General features: G+C 38.9%; 1 protein-coding gene across 1 annotated transcript in view; it reads left to right on the forward strand.

Moving 5' to 3' along the window:
- The first annotated feature begins 301 nt into the window (after nt 1-301).
- KCNIP4 (potassium voltage-gated channel interacting protein 4) overlaps nt 302-17,354 on the forward strand; it is a 524,684-nt gene continuing 507,631 nt past the window's right edge. The window contains exon 1 of the mRNA XM_008685842.1: nt 302-401. Coding sequence (XP_008684064.1) covers nt 302-401 — 100 coding nt within the window. The remainder of the gene's footprint in view (nt 402-17,354) is intronic.

Here is a 17,354-nt window from a genome sequence, read left to right on the forward strand (position 1 = left end):
CAGGAGGGATGCATTTCTCTTATTCAGCCCTTTCTCTCAGCCTCTCCATCTCGTCTCCTTTCCCTTCTCTCTCTCTCCCTCTCATCCTCCCTCTCTCTCATCCTCCCTCTCTCTCATCCTCTCTCTCTCATTCTCCCTCTCGCTCTCTCTCCCTCCCTCCCTCCCTCCCTCCCTCCCTCTCTCTCCTCCTCCCCTTCTCCTCTGGCAGTAGCCTTCTTAATGTAGTTTAATGGCTTTACAAAGAAAGCCAGGCAGAGGAGCACTTCTCACTGGCTGTGGTCGGACCATGACCTAGCTGACCATGAACTTGGAAGGGCTTGAAATGATAGCAGTTCTGATCGTCATTGTGCTTTTTGTTAAATTATTGGAACAGTTTGGGCTGATTGAAGCAGGTTTAGAAGGTAAGGGAGTGCTTTTTAGTGACTTCTAAAAATTCTCTGTTTTGCAATAAAAATTTCTTAAGTGAATGTGAAAGGCACCTGAAATGAGATCAGACAAATGTTACTCTGGGGTGGACATCAAGACAGGCAGGGTTTTCAGAGTAGGACAGATGAATAAAATAAACTTTTTGTTAAGTTTCAGTAACGTTTTCAGAGCAGAACATTAAAACTATGAGAAACACTTTGAATCAAAATGTGAGAACCAAAACTGAGGAAATTAAAGGTTAATCACTGGTATGTCTGTTATATTGAGAGCATCTAGTCCATGTTGTTGTTAGATTTTTTTTTTTAATTCGAATATCCCCTTTTATTGCATCAGCAAATTCTATTTGGGTACGCTGCAAGGTCTGTTTGTTTGTTGCTATGCAAATGCATTCGTCAAATGGAAATAGATATACATTTATTATAATTGCTTATGTTTTAAGATTAGAGCCTAAGAGTAACAGGCTTTTGTAAGGTTGTCTTGAGAAGTATTTATAATATTACCTGTTCACATTTCAACGTAGAATGTAAGGGGCAGAGTCCCCAACTCATGACAGACTTGAACATAGATTCCAAAGGGCCAGTTGTATTTCAAGTGCTTCTGTTTACGTTCATCAGAGGCTCATACTCCTATTCTTAGCAATCATCTCTTTCTTAAAATAAATAAATAAATAAATAAGGTGTGTTCTTGCCTGTATTTTTCCTGAATTAAATGTTTCTTTGAGAATCTGTGTAAAGTTAGATTATTTTCTTAGTGCTCAGAACACGTTTGAGAGCATGTTTGCATACAGCTAGTTATAGTTTCTCTAAAGTTGTCAGAGCAATTTTAAAAACCATCCCTAGATGTTATGTGACATAGCTATGCTGTGATATTCGTGTTGCTTCAAATTTTAAAATTGAGTAAAAATGCAAATATGTTTTAAATGTATTTACATTCACAACTAATCCAGTCCTCCAGAGAAAGACAATCACATGTGACATGATTACATTTACAAATAGCAAACATCAAATTACAGCTAAGTGTGTCACTCTGATGTAGGTTATCAGAAACCTACATTCGTAACTCGTTGTGGGATAAGGGATGGTGGAAAGCAAGGTTTGTCGGAGTAAGTTTGCAGAAGGCTCTTTTAGAGCCCTCAGTGATGGAAACATGTATAGTGCCAAAAAGAAGATAAATTCTAAATTCTGGAAGCGATGACTGTTCTTTAAAATTGATTTTATCTTGTTCATTGTCATAAAACCGATAACTTGGTTTGGCTTCTCTGTCCTTTACTGTGTTATTTTACCTTGCAAATGTGACAGGGATCTCCCATTTTAATGGACTGATTTTGGGGTTTGGTTTTGTTTTGATTTGTTTTTTTCCTGAGTCTGACAGGAACATGGAAAAGTGTCAGTATTTCTAGCCATATGGAAGGACTTGTTTTACCTGATTTCGTCGATGTTGTGTGGTCATTCTTTAAACTCTTTGTCGAGGGCTTTTTCTCTGGATTTTGGAATCAAATCTACTGTATTATTAGTTTTGTTTCAAGAGCACAAACATTCGCTTTCCCAAATGAGACCATGTGTTTCCTTCTTCTAAAGGCTTCTAACCTTTATGAAACTATTTTTTTCCTTTTCCTTATTACTTATATTCCAACTTGTACTGATTTGTATGAACGGTTTCTCTTGTATTTTATATTTTGCAATGTCAGCATATTCCAAGCTAATATTGTACTAATACTATGAAGAGAGAATGTGTTGTCTAGTAAACTTCAGTAAAAATTTGTGTCTGATTTATTTCCAGCATTTTTTTAAAAAAGTATTTAAAAATGGTAAAATGTTGATAACCACATGAAGGAGGAATGATATTTAATTTGCACACGTTGATAGAAACAGAGAGCAATAGTGCTTTCCATTTTGAAGTTTGTGTAAGACTTATCTGAAGAGTGAATGTTGGAGTCAGAAAACCCACATACTTTGCTTACTGGAGATACAAAGCAAATGAATAGACTGAATTTGTTATATTTTATTGTATATGGTTTGAATCTATAGATCAGAATGTGCAAACTCTGAAGTTGTAGCCTAATATTAATTAATGAAAATGGCAAACAGTATTTAATATCAAAATAACTTCTTCATAGATTCTGGAACTTTCTTAAAAACAAACACTGATGCTTATTTCATTCATCCTATCTTCACATAGAAATTTCCTTCCTCGCCCACCATTTTACATATCTAAGTTAAGGATAATGATTTTTTTTCACCTTTCTTAGTTCTGGCTGTTCAAGGGTCCTGTTAAAGACATTTGAGTATTAAGTAGAAAAATGTGAACCTAAGTTAAAGTCCTGTGAGGATGATTTTGAATTTTTTTCCTAAACAAGTAAACCTCTTCTTCTAACCTTATAACTAGTCTACAGTGTAGTTATCGTTCAGAATGTAGTTTTTTCATTCTTTTTGTATTATTATATATGCAATATGCATTGTGTTCTCAAGGGCATATATATAAGACTATGTTTGCAGAACGTCGTTACTATCTTGCTTCAAATATTAGAGAGTAAATGGACTTCAAAATAAATTGGTAACATTAAAGTCTAAAATATTTGGTTTTGGTTGTCTTTGAGTACTTTGAGCTCCCATTCTTTGTAGAATAACTGGGGATTAGGGCGTGGATGTCCCAGGTCCGTCTGTTCCAGTCTGTGTGTGAGGTGCATAAACATGTATCATTACATGTAGATCCATGGCATATATTTATAAACAAAAAGAGTTGCATTTAGCAGGTGACATTAGTTAACATGAGAAAATAAAACAACAGTAGGAATACAGATGCTTACCCCTCCTCTGCCACTCTCTTGTTTTTTAACCTCAGCTAAGCCACCTTATGCCTTTAGATGTCAAAAATGAGAAAACTGAACTTGAAAATCTCCATGGGACTCTATATTTCAAGAAGTTTATGAGTCTATCAGGTCATTAACACTTGATCATTTCTGTAATACGTATCCTTTCTTATAAAATAGGTGTCGATGGCCTACTTTGGAATTGTAAGGCAGGGCTGCTGTGAGACTGATCTTTCCTCCTCTTCCATAGTGGGATAATTCATCATACCTCGAGGAGATTTTCATTGTATTTCAGGAGAATAGAGAAATGTCCTTTCCTGTAGCTCTAGACTTTGACATTTGGGACTGCTATTTTAGGCATCCTTGTGATAGAGTTTCTCAAAATTTACACGGAGTTCCAATAACAAATAAACACATCATGTTATGATTTATTAACATATCAAAGGTCAGTTGTTTTGTTTTTTGGTGTTTGTTTTTTTGTTTGTTTGGGTTTTGTAATTCAGTTAAGTTTCAATAATGTTTTTAATGTTTTTTTATTATATTATGTTAGTCACCATACAGTACATCCCTGGTTTTTGATGTAAAGTTTGATGATTCATTAGTTGCATATAACGCCCAGTGCACCATGCAATACGTGCCCTCCTTACTACCCATCACCAGCCTATCCCATTCCCCCACCCCCCCTCCCCTCTGAAGGCCTCAGTTTGTTTCTCAGAGTCCATAGTCTCTCATGCTTCATTCCCCCTTCTGATTACCCCCCTTTCTTTATCCCTTTCTTCCCCTACCGATCTTCCTAGTTCTTATGTTCCATAGATGAGAGAAATCATATGATAATTGTCTTTCTCTGCTTGACTTATTTCACTTAGCATTATCTCCTCCAGTGCCGTCCATGTCGCAGCTAATGTTGAGAACTCGTTCTTTCTGATAGCTGAGTAATATTCCACTGTATATATGGACCACAACTTCTTAATCCAGTCATCTGTTGAAGGGCATCTCGGTTCCTTCCATGATTTAGCTATTGTGGACAATGCTGCTATGAACGTTGGGGTGCATATGGCCCTTCTCTTCACTACGTCTGTATCTTTGGGGTAAATGCCCAGTAGTGCAATGGCTGGGTCATAGAGTAGCTCAATTTTTAACTTTTTAAGGGACCTCCACACTGTTTTCCAGGCTAAGTAACTCAGCTCAAGCTTACTCAACCAGTAAGTCGTAAAGCTAGAGGTCAAACTCAGGCCATGAGGCTCTATAACCTATCTTATAGTTTTAATTTCTTGACATTACAGCATTCTGGCAATGGCAGATAATTTGGTGAAAAGTAGAGAGTGTTAGGTCAAGTATCCATTAACTCTTTCTACAAGCCTTTCCTGATCGCATTCCATATGAGGAACACTCTTAGTCACTAACATTGTTTAATAAGTGTAAATATCCAGGGGCTCATGGGTGGCTCAGTTGGTTAGCATCTGACTCTTGATTTTGGCTCTGGTCATGATCTCAGAGTAGGTTTTTTCTTTTTAAACAAAGTGATCTTAATACCTGGTCAGGTTGCGTACTAGATAATAGTTTTAACTTGAGCAAAGTTTTGAGGGTATCACACAATGCCAGAGTTTTGAATTCGGAAGCTCTCTCTTCTTAATGAGGAGTTTAGGAAGCTCCACAGTTAATGCTGGTTTGGAAAACTTCTAAAACCTCCCAACAATAAATTGCCTCTTTTCCAGCTATAAAAATGAAAGTGGTTTTCTGTTAACGCATTCCAGGGAGAAATTGAATCAAAATTTTAATGGCAAAGCTATTTCATTATCTCTATATGCAACACTGGGCTGTGAAAATATCTACTTTTCATCCAAATAAGTATTAAATCATGCTGAGGTAGTTACTGAATTAAGAAAGAACCATCCTTCTCCCTACTACCAACCTTACTAAAAGGTAAGATTTTACAAAAATGCAATAGTACACATGACTTGAAAAAAATCACTTTTATTGGTAATTGTCTTCAATAAAAAGACAAAAAGAAATCAAATGATAAAATCTAAGTCTTTTGTAGAATGAATATCCTTTAGAATTCCTTTTGTATTTATCCAGCTCACTTTATCAGATATCTGTAATACTGTAATGCAAGCTTCCTCAAGAGGCCTAGACAAGGTTCTAGCCATATACACAGAGACGGATCTTTGGAACCAAAGTTCTTAATTCCCCGGTGCTGTTGACAGAAGTGTGGATGTGTTGGGTCTGTTAATAAATTGGGTCAACTGGAAAACAGTACTGACTGTGTGTACATTTCATCATGTCTAATGAGGACCAAGGGGCTGGAGATGCCTTGAAAGGGGCTATTATTCCCATCTCAAATAGCTTGTTGGAAAGTCATAAAGCAGACTCTTTAAATTTTCCCGGTATTCTGCTTTCCTAAATGCAAGGGGATGCCAAAGCTTATGGGTATTTGGATGATCAGAAAAGTTTTTCTAAACTGTAATGCTTAAGAAATATAAACATAGTTCATGGTGATATTAAAAAACTGAAGCATACTTTTTACACCACTTAGAAATGGAATAAAGGGGATATTTATACCATTTGAATTTCCTTAGGGTCTTTTATAGTTAATATTTCCTTTGTCTCAAGAATATTAATGTCTAAAAAGTGCCTAAGGAAGACGACTTAGTATATTCAGAGCCTTAGTATATTCTCATACTTGGGGTATCCAGAGTTATTTTGTGTGGATTCTAATCACCGCTCTGCCTCATAATAGTCGTGTGATTTGGGGCTATTACTTGACCTTATTTTTTTAATCCATAAAATTAAGTAATGATAGATAATATCAATATCTGGCTTTATTAAAGATTGCCTATACATAAGGCATGTTAAACACGATACAGTTTTAAGCTGTGCATTATAGTGTTAACATAGCTTTGTAACATATATTTGTATTAGTATAGTACTATCTTATTTAAGCTTCGCCATGGTCCTCTATTATTCTCACTCCAGATGAGAAAACTTAGACTTGCAGAGGCTAAGTAACTCAGCTCAAGCTTACTCAACCAGTAAGTCGTAAAGCTGGAGGTCAAACTCAGACCATGAGGCTCTATATCCTATCTTATAATTTTAATTTCTTGACATTACAGCATTCTGGCAATGGCAGATAATTTGATGAAAAGTAGAGAGTGTTAGGTCAAGTATCCATTAACTCTTTCTACAAGCCTTTCCTGATCGCATTCCATATGAGGAACACTCAGTCACTAACATTGTTTAATAAGCGTAAATATCCAGGGGCGCGTGGGTGGCTCAGTTGGTTAAGCATCTGACTCTTGATTTTGGCTCTGGTCATGATCTCCAAGTCGGTGAGATTGAGCCCCATATTGGACTCTGTTCTGGGCATGGACCCTGCTTAAGATTCTCTCTCTCCCTCACCCTCTGCCCATTCGCCACATGTGCGTGTGTTCTATCTCTAAAATAAATAAATAAATAAATAAATAAATAAATAAATAAATAAATAAATAAATAAGCAAGCATAAATATCCATGCTGACATACTGACTGTACTAGTCTAACCACAACATAAAGAATATTCTAAAGCCTCTATTTTGTAAATAAGACAAAATCTCATCATATAAACGAATCTGCATTAAATTCCAGTCAAATCAAGTACAGCTGTTAGTTGGGCTCTGGGGTAAAATTGAGAAGAAAGTAGATAAACATATTCGTTCTCAGACTGAGCCCAGTTTTTGATCTGTCTGTGGGTAACAGGTGGGACTGCTGGAAGTAGAGAAGGCTGGTGATCTTGGAGAAAGGAGACGATTCAACATAAGATGCTACTGTGTAAAGAGGAGACCTTGAATCCAGGAAGGGGATTTCTTATGAAAGGGTCTGAGATTTATGGAGGGGACTGATTAGAGCAGAGACAAACAAAGATAAGATGACTTACATTGGATTAGGATTTCGGAGTAGGTGCACCAGGAGTGACTTAGAACATAGCGCAAGCCTCAGTGGGATTTTAGGCTTGATCAGGATGATTGTCAACAGAAAACACACTCCAGCCTTTACCAACAGATACAGGGCAGAAGGAACACAGATCATTCTAGTTATGGGGAACAGAGGGCAAAGGAGGAAGAAAGCTTTCCTTAGTTGAGAATCTTTAGGACAAACGAGGTGAAAGTCAGGTTACTAACCAGAGCAGTTTGCAGGTGTTATTTCTGGTTTGCTGGTGCATAAACTGGGGATTCAGAGAGGTTAAGACTTTGCTCAAAGTCACAAGGGAATAAGTGAAGGAATCTGGATTAGCTCCAGTATCTTCATGGTGGCAGTTGTCCGGATGGCGTTCCCTATGACTACAGAAGGTAAATATGCAAAAATAAGGTAAAATGTACACACATAAGTAGAAGCCACACCTAACATGAAAACTTTCTATAGACTAAAAAATTAAAAAAAAATAAAAATAGTTCCTTTTTTAAAATTTGACTGATTTTGGAGTGCCTGGGAGGCTCACTAAGTTGAGTGTCTGCCTTCGGCTCAGGTCATGATCCCAGGGTCCTGGGATCGAGCCCCACATCTGGCTCCTTGCTCAGTGGGGAGCCTGCTTCTCCCTCTCCCTCTGCCTGCTGCTCCCCCTGCTTGTACTCTCTCTCTCTGTCTGTCAAATAAATACATAAAATCTTTTAAAAAATTAAAATAAAATAAAATTTCACTGATTTCTTTTTACTTCTACGTAGAGTCATCTATGTAAAAACACGGCTGCGATAATGAACCAAAACAAACAAACAAATAAATAAGGAAGAGGGCGGATTATAGATCACACAGTCGAAGTTCTGACTTATCATGGCTTCGTAAAATAGAAAGTTCTTCAGAAATTTGCAAATTCTAAAGCAATCATTTCATCGATGAAAACATTGAGTCCCAGAGATATTAGATGACTACCAAATGACTTGTTTTGTCTTTTTAAAGATATCATTTATTTATTTGACAGAGAAAGAGCACAAGCAGGGGGAGCTAGAGGCAGAGGGAGAAGCAGGCTCCCTGCTGAGCAGGGATCCTAACACAGGGCTCCATCCCAGGACCCTGGGATCATGACCTGAGCCGAAGGCAGACGCTTAACAAACTGAGCCACCCAGGTACCCCCCAAATAACGTGTTTTTGACAGAACTCTTCTAGGTAGAGAAAAAAATACCTCATGGATTACACTCGGAAAATAAACTTCAAGCATGATCTAAGATCCACAAATATTTACCCAAAATAAGAACAGCTCTCCTAAGTTATTTTGCTAGTGGACCAATAACAGTAAAATTCAAGGATTCTAAGACTTGGCTGATGGTAAGTTGATTTCCGGCATAGTTTTATCATCAGCAATAGGTACTACCACAAAGAACCCTTAAGCTGAGGATGTAAATTGAGGTGTTTTCCACCTTGTTGATTGGTCTGAATAAGTTAGTGGTAGAGAACTGCTATCACCCGACAGCCATTCAGTGTCCCAGAGGATGAATTTCTGGAAGACCCAGGCTTATTACCCTGTAGATATATATAAAAATCACAAGGGCAGTTATCCTCATTGTTCATCACTCTGATTATTAAAAACAGGAAGCTAAACCCCTTCATTCACTGCTCGTACCATCTCACAGAGACCTACCTTGGCCTCTCTGTTTGAAATTCACCCCCACCATCCAGGCTTGTGTATGTAATTATTTGAAAAGGCTTTGAACAGGTCAGGAGACTCATCATCAAAACAAATCTTACTGCTGACCCAGTACCAATTGTAGGTTTCAGTTTTTACAGAGAGATCTTGGAGTAGAGATGCTAAGAGCACAGACTCTGAAGCCACAATAACAGGATTTAATAATAACTAAATCCCAGCTCTCATACATATTAGTTGCCTTGACGTAAGCTTCCCAACCTTCTATACCTCAGTTTCTTTATATCGTAGATGGGAATAACCCCGCAGCACCTCCCTCTTCTGTTTGTTGCGTGGATTGACCTGAGTTTGTATTTGTGTGGGTGTAGAACCCTGTCTAGGAGGTTATGAATAGTTTGTGTGTTTGGCTATTACAGCCGTGCACAATCATCTTTTCTTCCAAAGAAAGGAGGCGACCACTCCATATCTGAAGCTAGAAGCTGAATTCATTGCTTGCTAAGAGCTGCACTTGTAAGAGGCAGTCGCTCAGAGCAATCCACTGCTGATGTCATACAGAGTTTTTGGCTTTCCAAAGAGTGGTTCCTACTACTAGGAAGTTGCCATTGATCGATTTGGTTGGATTTAAAACTGATTCTGGTGCTACTTGTTACTCTAATCAAAAACCATTCATTTTCTTTCTTGAAACTACGGTACAGGAATTTTTTTATTTTCATGGTAAATAATGTTTAAGATTATTTATTGAGCAACTCCTAAGTGTCAGTCACCATCCTAGACACTGGGGATGCAGCCCTAAGCAAACACACAAAACGTCCTTTCTTGCTAAATCTGCTAAATTTTGAGATACAAACTATAAATACTACAAAAATGTACGGGAGACAGCATAGTTATAGTAGAATTCATTCATTCATTCCTTCATTCATTCACTAAAATATGTGTGCCTCTATTTTGCTCCATACATTGTTCTAGGAACAGTAATGAGCACAATACAGGTTCTTGAGGAATTTATGTACTACTGAGGAAGCAAGACAAAAAGATAAAGAAACAAAGGGGTATAAAATCTGATATTTAATAGAGACAAGCACAAAACGCAATAGGGGGTCAGAAACAGGGGTGTTATTTATAATAGAGTGGTCAGGACCACCTGGGTGGCTCAGTCTGTTAAGTGTCTGATTGAGGTCATGATCTCAGGGTCCTGGGATCCAGCCCCACTCAGCAGGGAGTCTGCTTTTCCTTCTCCCTCGCCCCCTGCTTATGCTCACTCTCCTTCTCTCTCTCAAATAAATAAATACATTTAAAAAAGTAGAGTAGTCAGAGAAAGCCTTTCTGAAGAACTGACTTTTCTGCCAACACTTGAAAGAAATGAGTGTGTGACACCAGTAAAGTCTAGAACAAGAGGATTCCAGGCAAAGAGATGACCAAGTATCAGAGCCTTTGGCTGGAAGTGTGTTTTTCTTGTGTTCAAGGAGCACAGGAAGTCTAATGAAACTGTAGAAGCAGTAGAGGGATGGCCAAGGTCATGTCATACCAGACTATTGTAAGAACTTTGAGTTTTATTCTTTTTTGTACTGGGAAGCTACTGAGAGGTTAGGGTAGAAAGTGTCTCCAAGTCTTCCATTCAAGCTTCTTTTATAGGTCCTGATACCAGTTTCCAGACCGTATCTTCCTACGCCAGTCTTAGCATGGGGTAGACAGAAACCCCTTTGCCCTTCCTCAGACACCTGCCAAGACATCAATTCCGTACCTTTTGTCAGAACTCTCTTACCTGGAAAAATGGCCTGTACTTCTCATGACTGATCTTTCACATATGTTCAGGCTAAAATAGTCATTCTTTGTGGTAAAGCTAGATGGGCCCTTCTACCAGCCACCTGGGGCAAGTGAGCAAGTCGTCTTCATTTCTTCTTACCAGGCTGCTTCAAGATCCTGGGACATAAACTCTACTCTTAATCGCATCTACAGGACCCTTGTAAATTGTCTTAATAAGACTTTACTAGAAAAGGCATTTTAAAAAATTCAAATAATATTTCTTGAGCACCTGCCACAGTAGGAGTATTACAACAGTGAAGGCAAAAAGGCAGATTTCACAAAAAAGAAAAGTCATGTTGTTTTCCTTTAAGTAACCCCTCCTCCCCCACATATTAGCTTCAAAGGTAAATATTCAAATTGGCATATCCCACACTGAGATAAGAATAATACATTTATATCCAGTTATTTGTACTACTAATATTTTGGGGGGTAACTAGCAAGAATCATAGAGACTGTAGTCCAACCCCCTCATTTTATGAGTAAATTGAGGCCCAGGAAGGTTAATTGACTTGTTACAAATGACAAAAATAATTGGTAGCCTTAAATAGTATAATAACTACATCATCTGTGATTGAGCAATAAATCATATTCTAGGAGAGGAGCTAATAGTTTTATATATTTATGGTATCCAATTTTTAGAAAACCCCATAAGAATAATCTCATTAGCCATAATTACAGGAATTCTGGCTCTTTATTTACTTAAGAATATATTATGGACATTTTTCATCATATTGCTATATTCTAGTTTTATTGGGTTATGCCCAGGGGACGGGGGACATTGCCAGTGCACAGGTAGAAACAAGGTTCCTGAAAAAAACTGATGAGATATGCCAACATGTGGTCCACAATGGTGAAGACATAGGGTTAAATCCCAAGGGCCTGGTGCTCGGGAATTGAGGAAGCGATCAAATGAACATAGGAATGGGCCTCAGGTAGAGAAGTCCCAGATGAGGTGAGCAAGAAGATGGTGTCAGTTGCTAAGAACACCAGTGACACCTGAATGAGCACTTCGTTAAGCGTCTGCCAAGCACTATGGCCAGCACTTTGTATGCATTATTCATATTGACAATAATTTTTATGAACCAATTATATAATTGAAGATTTAACAAATGAGAACGTGTTTGTTCCAGAAGTTTTAATCACTGGTCTAAGATCTAGAAGTGGTCTGGCTGGGATTCAAATCCATGCTGTTGGGGCACCTGGGTGGCTCAGTCAGTTAAACATCGTGGTCCTGGAATAGAGTCCCACATCAGGCTCCCTGCTCATCTGGGAGTCTGCTTTTCTCTTTGCCCCTCCCCCTGCTTATGGTTTCTCTCTCTCTCTCTCTCTCTCTTTCTTTCTCTCAAATAAATAAATAAAATCTTTAAAAACAACAAATTCATGCTGTCAATCTGGAAGAACAGGTTCTAAGCCGTCATGTACCTGTCTCTTAGATAGGGCTCGGTCATAGTCAAAGACAGAATTATCTTGGGCTAAATGAAGCTTAAGCTACAGAGTTCCCCAAGTATGCGGGCCCCTTCCCATTCGTATTTCAAATAAAGATTAACTTCCGTGCCAAATTTTGTATATGTGATATTTTTCATCTTTTTTTATGGAATTTTCTCCTTCAAATTATATAAGATTGAGGCCCCACAAAACCAAGAACTGCCCCTATTGTGAGCTTAGAAGGTCTTGCCTTTCTTGCCATGATAAGAGTTCATGGCTGGGGACACAGAAAGTAAGATCCATCCTGCAGGACAGGAAGCTGGATACGAAGCTCCCATTAGGGGTTTTCATGTCTCTGCCAATTTCTGTGGCTACTCAGACTTCTTGACTGACTGACTGAGTGAAGATAAGATCATTTGGCAGCATGATGTTTCCAGGCCTTGTTGATGGTAAGAGGAATGCAGTTCTGTTCAGAAACTAGTTGGGCTTAGACCTGCTGGAGGGTTTCAGGGGCAACTGGCAGCATGACTGAGTGGAGAGAGCACGGACTTTTACATCAGACAGATGGGGATTTGAGTCCTACCTCCTTCTCTTACTAGTTGACCTTGGGCAACTTCCTTGATCTGTTTGAGCCTCAGTTTCAACATGTAAGTTTGTCATTGTCATGAAAACTAATCGCAACGAGTGGACAGTGCCTGGCTCTGCTACTGTGCTCCATAAATGTGGCCATTAGTCGTTAGAGCCCGTGTAAAAGCCAGATAGGACAATGAAGCACGAGCAAACATCATCTATTATTTATCATTTATTTTATTTGCATTATCTAGGTATATGCTACAAATTTGGAGTACCACCCTGGAAATCTTTGTGTTTGCACTGTCCTTCTCTTCATTTAGGGGAGATGGACTCTTTCATATTCATAAGCATTCATTCATTCATTCATTCATTCAACCTATGTTTACCAAACTCCTACTAGACACTGTTCTAGGGACTGGGCATACAACGGGGACAAAAACAGAGATCCCTGCTTTGGCAGAGGAGCTGGCCTTGGCTACAGCAGGGAGTCTCCTTCCCTGTATTATGTGCTGGGAAAGGCAGAGAATATTGGTGTCGATGTGTGTACATTCATAATGGGAAGTTGAGAGACATTGTGTCTGATTGCGTTCTTCGGTTAATACGAGATGGGTTGAAGTGAAATGCGTTTGTGGGGTGGCGAGTAATGGATGTTTTAAGGAGACAGAAAGTGCAGTATGGTCTTTTCAGAGCCTGGGGAAGTGAATTTACTGAGCAAATGTGAGAAGATTGCTGGGCAGTGCTTAGTGCCCATTTGAGGTCCGTGGTCATAATTTTAAAAGAAGATGCTCCCTGACTTGGATGAAGTAAGCACTTTCATGCGTACATTGCTACAAGATCATTCTTTCTAGATATGTTCAAAGAGAAGGGCAGAACGACATAGCATATGGGAGAATGGGTAAAATAACAAGGAAATGAGAGGGAATATGCTTAAAACAACCTTCAAATATGCAAAAACAGATATAGAGGCTACAGAAGACTTGAAATTGAACCAGCTGGGAATTCTGTCCTCCAGTTGCATGATGAAGCAGAGGCCAGTGACAGAAAATCTCATTTCTCAAGTGCGTGGCCATACATCAAAATAACTAGTAAAATTGCTTGGGATGGAGTTCCAACAAAGTGTTTACAAATACTGGTGTATTGTGAAAATGCTTGAGAAAATACTCTCAGACTGATCTTCAAACAGCTGCTGAATTCCTTAAACTTGTGTATGTACTGTGCCTTCATAAATGCAGTAAAATTCAAATCACAGAGAGGGACTTCCTGATTGAATTCTGAGTTTCAAAAATAAAGCTTTATTCATTAGATTTTTTTTAAGGATTTTTATTTATTTGTCAGAAAGAGAGAGAGAACACAAGCAGGGGGAGCAAGCAGCAGGCAGAGGGAGAAGCAGGCTCCTGGCTGAGCAAGGAGCCCAATGTGGAACTCGATCCCAGGACCCTGGGATCGTGACTTGAGCCGAACGCAGATGCTTAACCCACTGAGCTACCCAGGTGTCCCTCATTAGATGCTTTTTGCTTTTTTTTTTTTTTTTCAAGATATTTTTAATGATGATGAATTTGGGTTTTTTTGTTTTGTTTTGTTTCTGCAACTTTTAGCCATCAGTCTCTTACTAACATTTAGAAAATTCAGTATCTATGTGCCACAGATCTGATGCCTTACCTTCAAAGATGTGTTCAGTGGCTGTCAAAACCAATGAGGTATGTAACTTTGTGTCTTCACTCGTGCACAAATATAGTTGTGTCAATATATATTAAACTCATGAGTGCATATACTTACATACTTCACACACACACACACACATGCACACGCACACTCCAAGAGTGTAAGTTATGAAGTTTATTAGTTAAGAGAATAAGCCATTGAACTCATTGAAGAAACAGATTCTTGATTCTTTTGAACAAGACCTGTGATGATTCCTTAGGACCTAGGTTTATATTGAAGCATGTGTCTAAGTACTAAGGAGAGGAGCCATGGAAAAGATCAGTAGAGGGGTAATGTTATCTAAAGTGTTGGCTGAAGTGAAGCACGCTATGCCTTTGAGTAAAAAGCCCCCACTGCAATCTCTAGTCTAACTAGCTGTGTGATCTTAGCCAAGTATATTTAACCTTCCCAATCCTCTGTTTCTCCTATAAAATCTTCCACTGGATCTCACTCATAGACTATTGCCTGAAACAAACACATACTAACAGACAAAGTGCTTAAATGACTAATTCTGGTGCCTAGTAAGCACCCAGGTGAGTGTTCTTACTTTTGCCTGGTTCTTGGTCACCAGGTCGCTGTGTGCCTCCCTCCTTGAGTTCGGAAAGGCCCTATCTGTCTGTGGTTTCCTGGCTGCCTCTTCTGGGTCCCCACCTGCTGCCCTTCCTAAGCTTGGGCTCCTCCCTCACCTGCTCAGTGGCATCTCCCTTGGCCAACCTTCAATTCTGAATTTATTCAGTTGGGGCAAGAGCCTCATTTCGTCTGCATGTGAATCAATTCCCCCATTTACCCAGCATATGCCCCATGAGACTGGCAAATACCACTGTGTTGAAAAGTCGTTCAGAATATATTTAAGTTAAAAGAAGAAGTTTCAAAACAGGATGCAAAATAATGATCCCAGTTTAATATATATATACAAATACACAGAGGGTGGAGGGAGAATGAACACAGGCATTTTTCATTTTTTCTTTGAACTTGAACATTTTTGACATATTTTTATGTAACTTTTAGAGGTTACTTTTAAAAGGAAAAGAATATCAATATGAAATCACATTATTTGTTTTTCCAATAGGAGAAACGCTGTGCCCATTGGAGCATAGTCATTTATCAATTTAAATGAAAAACATTTCTTTTTGATCCAGAAACATATTTAAAATTGAAGAGTTCTATGTGTGTTTGTTTTATCTTTAAAAATAAGATAACTCAGAAGAAACATCTGGGAACTAAGGACAGATTTTCATACCTTGAAGTCATTTTTCAACTTCAAGTCGAACGGTGTCCTCAGTAGCGGATAAAGAGCTGTCTCTATAAATATTCCTATGTCAAGGAAGTTATCAAGGGACTAGGATATTGATATTTTACTTAAGAGTCTCACTTACCTGAAAGAGGAGCTCATTTTCTACACCTTTTACGAGGAACTGTAGTTTTATGATTCTTAGGAATAAACCCATTCACTCTATTGATGTGTTTTGCTTCATTTCCTCTGAAAGGGGAAATTGAACTTGGGTGTGTGATATGTGGAACGAGGTGGGGCAGAGCAGAGGGCTCAGGGGACGGTGGTTGCTGCCACTTGGCCTTTCTCTGCCTCCCTCACTTAGGAGCTCCATAATTTTCTTTCTTGAACAACAGCTTGCTCGCATCTCAGTGGGCGCCATTCATGCGAAAGCCTCGGTACGAATTATTTAATATGGGGAACAGATTAAAAGGAAAGGAGTGACAGAAAGAGGCTTCAAGAAGTACAAGGAAGCATTTAAGACCCATGCAAAGGTTCCATTACGCGTGGTTCCCGAGCAAGGAATTCTAAGTAGTTCTCACACATTTTTTTGTTTCTTTCAAAAGTACTTTATAAAATTCATCCATAGGGATGATCCATATAATTTTCCTTTTTCATTACTAGATTTTTTTTTCTTGAATAATGAACGTGAAGAAGACTAGGTTGACCTTGATTCAGATCAGTGCAATTCGAGGCATATAAAAGACCCTACTCTGAGGCTCTAGGTTATAACCTGGAGATACAAAGTAAGATACGATCAGTGCTGGGGCAGAATGTAAGTCCAAGAACGATTCCCCCAAAATGTTGTTGCTATGGAAAGAGCACAGTGTTGGTTGCAAACAGTCTGTTTCCTTCCTTTCTTCCTCCCTTCCTCCCTCCCTCCCTTCCTTCCTTCCTTCCTTCCTTCCTTCCTTCCTTCCTTCCTTCCTTCCTTCCTCTTTTTCAGTCTTGTGTTTTCATCCAGACTGAGCCAGTACTAGTTATCTACTAGTTAGTTCTTCTCCAAGAAGCGGAGATCAGACCAACCTCAGCGCATTCCCGTGAAGAAGAAGGAGCTGATGTATGTACAGTATCAAGTGTAATAGCCAGCTGAGAAGGGCCCCTTCACCCATACTCGTTACACCTTGTATCACAGGTGGCCCGATGGTGGTAGGAGCATGCACCTTGGGGTCTGATGGCCTGACTTCAGTTGAACCTCAGCCCAGACACTTAACGCGTTTTGTAACCCTGGGCACACCACTTACCCTTTATGTGCCTTAGTTTCCTCATCAGTAAAAAGGAAATAATAGTAGTATTGGTATGGTAGGGTTTTGAGGATAAATGAGTTAATATGTATAAAGCACCTGAAGTGCCTGGCTCAGGATAAGCACTGTCTAAGCATTTGCTCTTATTTTTTTTCTTAAATAATTGTCAATCCTTTTTCAAAATTTAGTCTAAATGGTTGGTCCATTTTTTCTTTTCTTTCTTTTTTTAATAGTGATTATGGCTTCTATTTTACCTTAAGTTTCTTTCATTTAAATTGTTTTGCCTGTGTTTTGCTTAAAGCCTAAGCACACATCTGTACATGGTTAAGCCTTGACAGAAAAGGGAAAAAAAAGGTTCAGCTAGCAGCTTGCAGGGCAGCCATGCTGTGAGCCAGGGCTGAGCTCATGGCGGCCCCTGGGCCAGTCACCCTATAGTTGTACAATATGCTTCTGGGAAGAAGCAAGACCTCGTGAGAGGCTGTGCATGAGTCAA

Source organism: Ursus maritimus, unplaced genomic scaffold, assembly GCF_017311325.1.
Source record: "Ursus maritimus isolate PB19 unplaced genomic scaffold, ASM1731132v1 scaffold_8, whole genome shotgun sequence".
In the NCBI taxonomy this organism is placed as follows: domain Eukaryota; kingdom Metazoa; phylum Chordata; class Mammalia; order Carnivora; family Ursidae; genus Ursus; species Ursus maritimus.